Genomic DNA, 12573 nt, shown 5'->3' with positions numbered 1-12573 from the left:
TAAAAATAATTCATTATATATAATTTCTTATGTACTAGTCTGCATGAAATGTCCACTGAACCAACAATTAAAAAAACTGGCTAAGGGCTGCGAATCAGCAGGGCAGCAGTCACATGGACAGTGTGGCAGGCCAGTCCATTTGGCCTATGAGAGATGAAGGAATTTATGAACTGTCTGTTATAAATACTGGGTGGGAGAAAGGGACGACTAAGAAACAGCTTCTAAACCGTATAGTACATCCACTGAACCAATAGAATAAAAACCTGGCTGGAGCTCAGGAACAGTTTGAGAGAAACCAAGCTGTCAAATGGATAAAAAGGCCGTGTGCTTTTCTGCTCCAAAGTAATGTGATAGACAGTCAACTTTGTGAAGTTTTTTTTTTAATCTTCAGAAAATGAGGGGAGAAAAAAAAGTCACGTGTGGCACACATCTATAGCCGTGATACCTGGTTGCACCCTGTGGACACAGTCCCATAAGCTATTCTCATTGCCAGCAGTGAAACACCTGAACCTCCCACCTTACAAAGCAATCTTTCAACTGCAGGCCCAGATTCGAGCCTTGAGATTCGACAGGGTCTCACGTCTCTCTCTTTCCTGCTCGAATCTCTAACGGGCCAGCAAAGCCACAAGACACCACAGGGCCAGGAGTACATCATTTCAGCCAGCGTTGGTTTCTACATACGGCTCCAGGGAAGCTTCAGCAACAAGTCACGTTTGGCAATTGTTTACTCAACATTTAGTTACGAAAGTAAGTAGCTCCTCTGATGCATGCTTCTCAGCCTTCTCATTCACATATAGCTCACTGTTGTGTATGGCTACGGCAAGATGTTTATTCTGAGGGCAGAATATAGTTAGCATCAAAAATGAGAACCTGACTACACTTCAGGTTCATTGTTAAAACAGAAAAATGGCACTATCCTAGCACAATTTAGATCAGCAAAAAGATAGAAAGAGGTAGGGAATTATACTTTGGAATTTTTCTAACCTTAAAATATTATAGCATGGGAGAAGAATATGGTATGCAGAATGAAACTAAGCATTTTTATGTGCAAGGCACAAAAGAACATATCTGCATTCATCTGTTACAATCTAGTTGAAATTAAGGCAAGAGTTGTGTGAAATTATTCATTTTTGTCACTCATGAATATGTGAGATGGTGTGTATACTCACCTTAACCAACTATTGTGTTTTGTAAACATTGCCATATTGCAATGCTTTCCGACTCATTTTAGGCCAATAAACTGAATTACACAGGTGTTATCTTAGGAACAACAGTTATGCAGTGTGTATGATCATGAGGGCTGTACCCAGGGTTATAGCAAGGGAATGCTGACATCCACTGACATTATCACTGTGGTGATAAACTCTTTAGCATAACTTACCTAACATATTTATAATATATTGCTCTATATGTATTATATGATTAATTCGCATGCAATACCCACCATTGTATCCCAGTGGCCATGACATTGTGCAAAAGTTAATCTGGAGACCCCCACTATGGCATACCTTATTATAATATCATGGTTTTGGCCTATGAAACATATAGCTCTAAATTCACGTCCAAAGTAGGTGAATATGTAAATACGGCCACCAACATTCCTGCAAAACTCCACCCGAGTATAATTTCTGAATATGGCCCTGATGACCACACATTATCTACCACATATTTTTTAGCGTTAATCAAAGCAAGCTTATGTGCAAGAAGGTATTAAACCAGGGGCCATGATATCTCACTAGGTAGAAATGCTATAGAGGTAGCCATAGAGGCAAGAAAGTCATATATGGATGGTATACAAATGATGAAGGTTTTAAGTAATATTTAAGTATAAAAGCCATTTTGAAATGAAAAGTTGGTTTCACTGGAAACATGCCGTCAGAGGCAGCAGCCATGTGGTGAAGGGTGATACATGGTAATTAGGGCATAATTAACAAAATGGTCAATTATCGTATTAGTTATTAAGTTTAGCAGGCTCGTTATAATTGAGAAAATGAAGCAAGCTTTTTGTAAAATACATATCAGCTTTTGGATCTGGAAAAATGCCAAGCGCTGATTACCCGCCATACGCTTGTGTAAGCAGCATTGCCTAGAGAGGTGCAGTCATGTGCGGACTTCTGTCACCTGGTTTCACTTTCACGTGCTCTGACAGTCGCAATTCGTCGTGTAGAAGATGCATGAGTAACTGCATTTTTTTTACATCCAAACTCTGATATGGCTTTTACAAAAAGCTTGCGTCAATTTTCCAATTACGAGCCTGTTAGACTTAGCTTAATGTTCGTTATAATATTTTGTTACTTAGAGACTAATCACCGCCAATCACCCGTCACCACCACCATCACTGATGGCATGTTTCCAGAGGAACTGCAATTTTATTTCAATATGACTATTTTTGCAAATTAGTTCTGTGGAATCCTGCAAGGTGGTGGAAAGGTTAAGAATTCGTCCTGATCCCCAGACCAGGACGAATTTTTCGGCATTAAGCTTTCTTTCTGAGAAATCCGTACGGATTTCCTTGTGGCTTCATGCTACACACGGGTCATTGTCAAGTTCCCTTTCATGACGATTTTTAGATATTACTTAAAAACTTCATCAAAACACCCAATATGCATGATGTGCACAATGGCACAAGAATGTATGGTATATACTAGAGGGGTATGAGTGGTGGTGAAATTAGCAAATCAAATCAAATGCAAATAGAAAAAAATGTCTTCAAATCTCAAGCCAAACACTGTATATTTCTCCATTTTTAAAGAGAAGTAAAAGTAAACACATGACCTAGCCGAAGCGAATAAGGCAAGGGGAGTAGGTAAAATCTACAGTCAGTCTGAGGAGGAAATGTCTGAGACAAGGTAACTCCAAGACATATAGCTGCATCTTTACTTACAGCGCAAGCAAACTGAAGGGACAAAGAAAGACAAAGCACAAACGCTTTTCTTAGGTGCACTTTTCTTCTTCTGTCCTTGTTGGTTCATTGACACTGTGAGTAAAGATGCAGTTGTACTGACTCGCCCAGCTAGTTACAATACTCCAAGACATAGGGCAACATAAAAAGAACATAGGTCCACATGCTCACTCAAAAAGCAGTGCAGTGTTTCTGTGCTGCTTAATGTGCTGCCATAATGCCTTCAGAACTGCAGCGGAACAATTACTCTTTAATTCTCACTCACTGGCAGCAGAGATTCAAAGTGGACTTGTAATGGTCTATTGGCAGGCCTGTATTAACCTCTTCAGACACTGTGTCCACCCCAGTGGACAACAAGCTTTTATAATTTTCATTCTTAAACCAGGAGTAATAAGTTAAAGTGATGTGCTGTAATGCTGCGATAAGTGTGTGCGATAATTTTGCTGCTGTTTTTCAAGAAAATGATGCTTTAAGTCAGACATAATACCACGTCATTAGTGACAACAAAAGAAAAAAAAAAGAAGAAACCGCCACCATGGTGATACAATGATTACGGTGCTCGGCTGTTGACTTTATAAACACAGGTTCAATCCCAACCGCGGCGGTCACATTTTGATGGAGGCAAAGTGCTAGAGGCCCATGTGCTTAGATTTAGGTGCACATTAAGAGCCTCAGGTGGTCGAAATTTCAGGAGCCCTCCACTACAGCATGCCTCATAATAATATCATGGTTTTGGCATGTAAAACTGCAGCAATTGGTAACAAAAAAAATTCATGGGCTGTACATGTCGATCAAATGCTATTACTAAGGTGGCAATACAATATGCAAAGTGAAGGACGGGAACTACAATTTGATAAGCCTGAATCTGTATCTTTAAAAGCACAAAATATGTTTTTATCTCAATTGAAATTAGAAACGGACTCTGTCCACATTTACTATGGAAGGACTGACATAAGCCCGTGCCCGTGTAATCTGATCAAGCCAGTATTTTTTTAGAATAGTAACATACTAGTTGGCAGTAAAAATCTACTTTACTAAATGGTGCTGTGTCACTAGGACTTTGTTTGGTCTGAGGGTGTCCACCATCTTTATTTCGTATACTGCGCCATAAATCAGAATTCTTGAATCAGTAATATTCTTTAATTGAATATAAAAACTCCAATATTTATTCATAATAAAAATATTGAAGATACAGACTTCTTTGGTACATACATGAGCTAAATCATCAGTTATGCAGAAATATGGGCTAGCAGACGAATGACATGAAACTAAGTCAGTCTGCTGTTTTCACAACAGAATCTGTCTGAAAATTAATAGTATATTAACAATGATTGTTAGGGAAAGATGATGACAATTTAAAAGTAGCATATACGGTTGGCAAAACGTTGCATAGAACCTGCTAAGAGCTCCGTGCAAACTTTTTTTTTTAACTTCAAATTTTTCTTTCAGCTTTGATACTTTTGTTCAAACTGCTTGTGACATGCTTATCAAGTTGTATTTGTTATAGTCTGTGGAGTTTAGCCTCTGTGTTCAAATCAGTGGCATTACATCTGGTTACATACCACATGAAAGCTTTCAGAACAAGAGAAGTGTGTACGTTTGGGCTCATGATTTACTGGGAAAAAAAGTGTGAACAAAGTGTTTTGTCTTTCAAGCTGTCTTTTCTTGTGTCCTGTTGTTTGCAATGTTTTCCCAGCTTTCAGAACAAGCTGTTCGATAAAATTTCTCGATGTCCCATGAAAGTGTTGCAGTTATTCAGTGCTACAGCCTGCCTGCTCACTGGAATCCTGCTCACTTTGTTTGCTTCCTTTGGCACCTTTTGGCAGCCATGCTGCTCTAGCAGTTATGAAATGTGTAAAGCAATGCATCTTGTCATTATGAATGTATAGCATATACTACACAGTTGTTTTTTCAACAACAAAGCTTCATGCCATAAACGAGTAAATGACATTTTTTTTTCCTTTCTTATTTATGCTAAGATTCTACAGATTGAACAGCATGAATAAAATTTGCTTTTGGCAAACCAGAATAGCATTTAAGGCCATCTTATCTAAAGAATATTTTTTTTTTCCCCTCCGTTACTCCTACAAGCCTAAATTAGTTCATTCCGAGATATTATCCACTAGGGTTAACTTTTCATTCCTTACACCACCAAGAAGTTTTTCAGAAAATTGACATATGAAAGTTTTAGAGGAGTGATGGACACCCAAAGCTGCTGAGAAGAACATATATGGAGGATGTCTGCTGGCATATCCATCTGTGGCAAGCTGCACCGATTCTTAGTCTAAGGAATATGGCACCTTAATACCTTTGTTAGTCATTAAACAAAAACAACCTTTTCCTCTTTTTTTTCTTTGTTCCAGGAGCACAGTGCCAATCTTCTGGAGATTTTGAATGCGGAAATGGAAGGTGCATAAAGTCCATCTTGCACTGTGATGGGTTCAACCACTGCGGTGATGGTTCTGATGAGTCTGCATGTTATGGTATGCTCCTTGACACACTTCTGTAGCTCACAGCCTGTTTAGGTTGATAAATACATAACTTAAGGCACCAGTAACGCTCAGGAGAGTAAGAAAAAAAAGAAATGACAACATAAGGATGGAGATCCAAGATATTCAAATGGGCAAGATATTGAAATGTTCTTCTACCTCCAATATGAATACTTAGTGCAAAACAATGCATTGCTGGGCTAATAAGCTCATATTCCACTGCAGACCATAAAAGTATGGCAATCCAGAGTGAACAAATAACGAGGAAAGGGATAAAGGGGAGTGCTAACTTTCGACTGTTTATTCATTAAATAGTCAAAAGTTAGTGCTCCCCTTCACCACTTCCCTCGTTATTTGTTCGGGCTAAACGTCCATAATTTTTATGGTCCAGTGTGGAATACTCAGAGCCCTCAATAAGTACACTATGGTAAAGATAGTGGAAGTTTGCATCACATGAAACATACCATAAACCAGAGTCATGCTTGTCTTATGCATATGACAATTTTTTAAATATTTCTAATACAGGAATGGTTTGCTGTCTGTAAACCATTAACTCATAAAAAAAAAATGTAATCTTTGAGACAGCTACTGGTTTAAATGGAAAAAGCTAAAGCAGACAGATGCACACACAGTTGCTACAGTCCAGGATGCAGGTGTCTATGGTGCCATGGAATTGGGAGCACTCTTTATTCAGTGGTTATTTACAAGGAGTCTAGATGATAGGAGCTTGCTTCCCAATGGACGTTATGAGCATTGAAGAATATCAATACAGAAGATATTATTTGCTGAAAGTAAACTTCCAACATTAATAAGATTTCTTTGTCATGTAATCCCCTTCAGGATGCTTTTCAACCTTGTTAAAAATGGCAAAATATTCGGTATTGAATTTGACAATTGAAGCCACTTTTTTTTTTTTTCAAACCTTCCTGCTTTATTCAATGACAAAATTGTACTATATCTCCATTTCTGCTGAGCGTATACCATTCATTGTTTGATAATGAAGCACACTACACAGGACCAAAAGAAGACTATATGGATGGGTAAAGCACCACCAACAGTTGTGAACATCCCATCTGTCTCATTGTCATTCGGCCCCATGTACTGCACTTCACCATTATACATATGCTTCAGCAACTTGCCCTGTCTATCTGCTTGTCTGTGTCTATGCCTTCTCTATGCCCTTGCCATTGTCTGTGTACATCTTGTACAAAGTGTACATTTTCTCCACTACAAATTTTGTGCTCTTCTTTACCTCACGCCTTTTCTGTACTGCTGACATCAAACGGACATGGATAGATTTTATCACCCTTCACTTCCTTGTGCACACTGAACAAAAGTTTTCTGGTGAACATGACTGTACATGATAACTAAGCGCGTCTCATCAGACATTAAAGTTTCCTTTTATTTTTAGTTAATAAAGCAGGGTCACTAGAAGCACAACGTAAGCATTCAGAGACGTTGGCTATAAGTAATATACACATAACAAAATAAACGATAATGTTGCAAGTAAGTGTTAATGTCATGTTTTTTTTTAATTTAATTTAAACATTGTGCTATGCAATGTTGGTTGTTAACAGACACTGCAATAGCATGCACTTTGTCTAAATGACCCTCAAAAACTTGTTGCTGTGTATAGACATGCCAGTATGATTTTTTACAACAAAATTTATTTTTGTGTGCACTTCTGACAACAGCCGTGCCTGGTTCAGGAAGCCAGCTGTCACCTAGGGACAGTAACTGGTGGCGCAGTTTGACACCAAACTACTACTTTCCCAAGCAAGAAAGCTCGGCGGCTGCTGGAACCAACACGCTCATCTTAATCACCAGCCTTGCAGGACTGGGCATGTTTGTTCTCACCACTGTTATGATCCTGGTCAAGCTGCATAAACAGCGAAGACTTGAAGTGGTGGGCAGGGATGCCCTGCGAACCATCAGCGCAGACGTTGGTATGTTTCCCCTTCAAACTTTGCCATCAGTCACATTACGTGTAGGTATGGTGGTATTCTTATGGTGCAGTAGCCAACTCAATTACAGTGTGTTGAATGTAGATTCCTGTGTATCCTTATAGCACCTCAAAACACACTGCCATTTCATGTATGTTTGTCACACAGTGCACAAGTAAGGCTGTTTAGTAATATAAAAAAGTGTAACATCAACGTGTCTCATCACAACATTAATGATGGATATTACAGGTATCTCAAAAGTGAGGTATAATACTACAGCGAGAACTTCATTACTTATTTTTCCTTAAGTAGAGCTGGACTTGAATCATAGTGATAGACACCATTTTGTAGCTGAAACTGAGCCAGGATCACTGGGAGAGGCCTTGATCCTGTAGCAAACATAAAATAAGCTGCTGGTGGTGGGTGACACCACACTTGGAATGTGTGGTGACACCACACTTGAAGAATAGGGTTCTGATTTTTGTTAGTCATGACCATATGAAGTTAACAGATAATTAAATCAGGGTAAGCATAGGAAAAATTATTTATTGCTCTAATCGGGGTATAAGGTAGAATGTATGCCGTAGCCCAGTATCACAGTAAGAGACAGTAAACAGCCATGGAAAATGATTCCACAAACAACTTCCTGTTAAATTTGTCATATATATGTCTAAGCAGATGACTTGCTCATGATTGTTGATTACAAAAATAAAAGAGATAACTAAGGTGCCTTTTTACTGCAAAGATTTTACAGTGAGGCTGTTTATGGACAGGGATCCATGTATTTTTCATGTTTGGGCATGAACAATAACAAAAAAGGAGCATGGGCCCACCCCAAAGATAGTACAATATCGGGCCAACCTGCAGCAGAGATGGAGCAGGCTTCAAGCACTCCACTAATAATAATAATAATAATAATAATAATAATAATAATAATAATAATAATAATAATAATAATAATAATAATAGTGTGCCTCTGGGCCATATTCTGAGGCATATGTGCTGTCAAATTTGAGGAACCATTCCACCCTAAGGTGGATGACCCTTGCAAAGTTCATGGCCACTACCTCTGTGATCATCGTTGGAGATTTGAATGCGGACGTCTTAAAACCAGACAAGGAATGATTCACTCAGTTTATGCTAGAAGAGCTTGGTTTGAAGCGGCACACCAATCCAACTCACTCAACTACTCAACAACCGTTGTGTAACTTTGGCAAAGAATATGTGCAAGGTTGTAACTGAACCAATCAGTGTATATAGCAGTAATCACAAAGCCACCATCAATACCATTACTAAATGATTAAAATAAGTACATGTACCCTTCTCTAATCCTCAATGAAGGAAGAGAATTTTGAGGGCTCGTTTCTTTGTCTGGCACAACGTTAAAGGAGTCCTGACACAAAAATTCTCGCCCCGCGTTTTTTTGCTGCAATGTGTTGCTGGGGGCCTGTTAGTCACAACACGGCACATCGTTTGCTGCAGCGGGCGACAGATAATTAATTACAAGCTCCTCATTACCGACACAGCCTCAGTTTCGGTTTGACAGAGCTCCAAAAACGACAAGCCGCCGGGTGCAACTATCACCACCTAGCGAGTGAAACGCTCGTTCACGTGAGCACACAGAACAGTGACGCATATCCGCGCGGTCTGTCGTCGTCGGGCTCATCGTCGTCTGATGGCGACGATTTTCTTGCGGTGGGGATGGAAGGAACTTTCGACGTGGCGAATCACTTCAGGTTTGACCCGCTGGCGAGGAGCGATTCGTCGGGAAGCGCGTCAAAACAGGAATGGCGGCTATGACGTCATCATAACTTGTACCGGCTGCAACGGTTACGTAGGGGAAGTAGGGGGGTCACCTCGGGTCACCTCCGAGGGTGTCAATGCACTAGGTACGGCCTATAATGCTGGATCGCGCTCGCGAACTTCAAAATTCATATAAAATACCTTCCAAGCTTTATTCGCTGTCGATATTTTGCAGATGGTACAAGCACGTACACGGGAATCGATCCAGCAGGCTATCTCGGCCGCGAAATTTTGTGTCAGTACCCCTTTAATGAAACCTGCTGGTTACCTGCTGGTTACCTGCTGGTTTTCATTAACCTTGTGTAATCTAATGCGATATGCTACAGCTTCAGTGGTCATCCACCTTCACAGAGTGGAATGGCTCCTCATCTTTTTTTCCCAACTTTATTCTGCTGTCACCCAATGTGTAAAGATGTCACATGATCACACCAAGAATGACTGCAACACTAGCCTCTCCAGTGTAGGAGCTTGAAATTAATAATGTTTTACAAAGCTGAGCAGTTTTCATGTATGATTACTTTGAAATAATTATGCCTTTAATTATGCCAAATCATGCATAAATGCCTATAGCTTGTAGTATGATTTATACTATGTTTTCTGTTCAATTCCAAAATTGGACAAGGCTGTTTACAAGGCCTGTGGACTGCCGTACAGCAAGGACGATAAAACTGACATCCAGAGTTTTTTTTTGCAGAGAGTGACGCAGGGTCTATCGGTCATGGACGGCACCCATTTGGCGTCAATGATGCTCCACTTTATGACCCGCCACCATCTTATGAAGAGGTGATCAAGTTCTACATGCCACCACCCCCAGCTTACAATGTAATTGTCGAGACACATTCTGCAGCTGCTGTTAGCTCAAATCCTAACCCTAGCCACCATAGTGCAAGCGCGAATGCCCCCACTCATCACATGGGAGGAGGTGTCAAGAATGCAGCCTACATACCGGATGAGCTGCAGCACCCCTCTAGACAGGGAAGCAGCTCCTCTAGTGGCCAGCGACGGTCATCCTCTTCATCCAAAGCAACCCATCTGCTCAGAGTTATCCTGCCTCCTGTGACCGTCTTTGAGCGTGGTCCACAGCGTAGAAACAAGTCAACATCTGTTGATCCTAAGCAGCTGGGCTTGCGTTGCGAGCCTTCTAGTCGTGGCCAGTCATCGCGGCATCGGCACAGATCTATCGCAGGAGTACACGGCAGTGGCAGTGGCAACAGCAGTGGTAGCAGCAGTGTGCCTCCCGGCAGTGGCCTCACTCACACAATTCTTGATCGGCGTGCACCTATGACCAGTGCCGAGTCACATGGCAGCCTCTCTAGTCCAGCAAGGGACCAAGCAAGTCCCAGGTCTCTGTCTCAGGCACAATGCCAGTGTGCAGGGGCATGCTCTTGTGCGACACCTTCAAGAACAAAAGCGCGCTACCTGCTACACTCGACTGCTAAGTATCGCCATCTCGGTCATGGCAGTGGCAATACATCAGCCACAAACCTGGAGCCAGCTGAATGGTCACCTGAGAAAACAGCAAAAAGAGACTCTGCACGTTCCAGCGGTGAGAGAGCTACATCCGAAACCACAGCAAATGCCTGGGTTAATCCACCACTTGAACCGCTGAAGACAAACCAGCCACAAGGTCTAAGACATCCAACTTTCAGCAATTCGGCTTCTGAAGAACCAAACGCTGACTTACAAGCAACTGAAATGACCGTGTCAAAGGACACACAGCCACTTATAAGGAGAACTTCATCACTGCCAGAGCTGGCAGCAGTGTTGCCAGCACGTTTACGAGTGATACCTCTAGAGGCAATGCCAGCCACTGGACAGAACTCTGCTGCACAATTTGAAGAAGAGGACTCGCCAAAGATGATCATAGAGTCAAACCCACAGTGCGCACTGTAACATAAAGCTAGAAAAAGTGTTCCTATGTTAAAACACAATGTATGTGTGCATGTGTACCATCCCTATGCTTTTCTGCTTTTGTGTGAATGTCAATTTCACTTGGCTAGAGATGGAAATACAGCCAAGGTCCTCACACCAAGAACACTGCATTATGACTTGCTGGTGTAAAAACTAATGTCACCCCATAGAAGAACAGACATGAGTGTATGTGTGTTCCAGTTTAGATGTATGTATTGCCAACAATATAAGTATTATGGTGTGACATCCCTCTTGAGACATGCTTATGATAGCCAGTTGAACAATGCCCTGTAATCCTGTCACACCCATATGTACCTAATGTGTGAAATTTGGATCTCCTAGTATTCAAAACTACTGGCATAATCATGAGAAGCTCTGTAAAATAACATTTTTGGCATTTATGAGAGGGATTCACATATATCTGTGCAGCCAGCTCCCTCTCTGGTCATTGTAAAGAGTTTAGTTGTGTGTGTTATAGCTTACCTCAAACAAAATGCACCAGCACGTATTTTCAGAAAGTTTTAGCTGTAAACAGTGGCTGACCTCCTGAGCCATATGAAGTGTGGACAGTGTACTGAAAGCCATCATCTTTCTTCTTGCCCTATGTAGTACTATGTCACCATAAGAGTAGGTAATTAATCACAAAGAAGACATTTATTTTAATAATGAGCTGTCCTATGTCAATCAAAAATGAAAAAAAGTATGACGTAAAACGTCTTCAAGGAAGCCACAGTTGTTTTTCTGTGTAATTTACACTACAAGACCAATTGCGGCTACACTTCGCAAAGACTTACTTTCTGTGTGGTTTACTGCTGTGCAAAGATAGAACCATGCACCAATAAACTAATAAATGATGTTACATGTAAGTATTCCAGTGTCATTCATTTATGGTTATGGACAACTACTAATTCCAATGTGGCAGCACAATAAGCCTTTTCTTTTTTTTTTTAATTTACACATTAGTGACCTGCTTGATGTGAGGTTTACTTGGAAAACATTTATGCAGCTGAGTGACCTGCTTGATGTGAGGTTTACTTGGAAAACTTTTACGCAGCTGCAGCTGTTACTCTGCTGAGCTATACATAGACAGCTCCCTAAAAAAAAGGTGTCTATGGGTTTCAAGGTGTGTCTGCTGATCTCTGTGACACATGACGGCAAATGCGATTTCTCACCAAATAAAATACTACACGAAGTAAAAAAACCACAAGGCAAAAGCCTATAATACTGCACAAAGATGTTTGTATATACGCAATCAAGTAAAACAGCAAAAAATTTGTGTGTGCCAAATTGTAGCTGTGGCCATACTCTCTCGGCCTGTCCTATTGTAAATGTGTAATCCAAGGCATGTTGCTCATGGCTATAAACAATTAGCAAGTGGAGCAGCAAGTAAACAGACATTTTGCAAAAGGACAGAGAAATTATCAGTCATTGAGATTAGGGACAACTGTTCATGAGGGTAATGATCTATTCTACAATTGTATGTTTGAATGACAAGCTCAATGCTTGACGGACAGGGAAGGTGCTG

General features: G+C 40.7%; 1 protein-coding gene across 2 annotated transcripts in view; it reads left to right on the top strand.

Moving 5' to 3' along the window:
- LOC119373162 (uncharacterized) overlaps window positions 1–11914 on the top strand; it is a 173608-nt gene extending 161694 nt beyond the window's left edge. For both annotated transcript variants that reach the window (XM_049419775.1, XM_037643188.2), the window contains exons 9-12: window positions 544–747; window positions 5266–5385; window positions 7086–7337; window positions 9832–11914. In XM_049419775.1, the coding sequence (XP_049275732.1) occupies window positions 544–747; window positions 5266–5385; window positions 7086–7337; window positions 9832–11030 (1775 nt within the window). In that variant the 3' untranslated portion in view covers window positions 11031–11914. The remainder of the gene's footprint in view (window positions 1–543; window positions 748–5265; window positions 5386–7085; window positions 7338–9831) is intronic.
- Window positions 11915–12573: the final 659 nt, after the last annotated feature.

The sequence above is a fragment of the Rhipicephalus sanguineus genome, chromosome 1, assembly GCF_013339695.2.
Source record: "Rhipicephalus sanguineus isolate Rsan-2018 chromosome 1, BIME_Rsan_1.4, whole genome shotgun sequence".
Lineage (NCBI taxonomy): Eukaryota > Metazoa > Arthropoda > Arachnida > Ixodida > Ixodidae > Rhipicephalus > Rhipicephalus sanguineus.
Note: the sequence above shows the minus strand (reverse complement) of the source record. Positions and strands in the feature narration are given on the sequence as shown.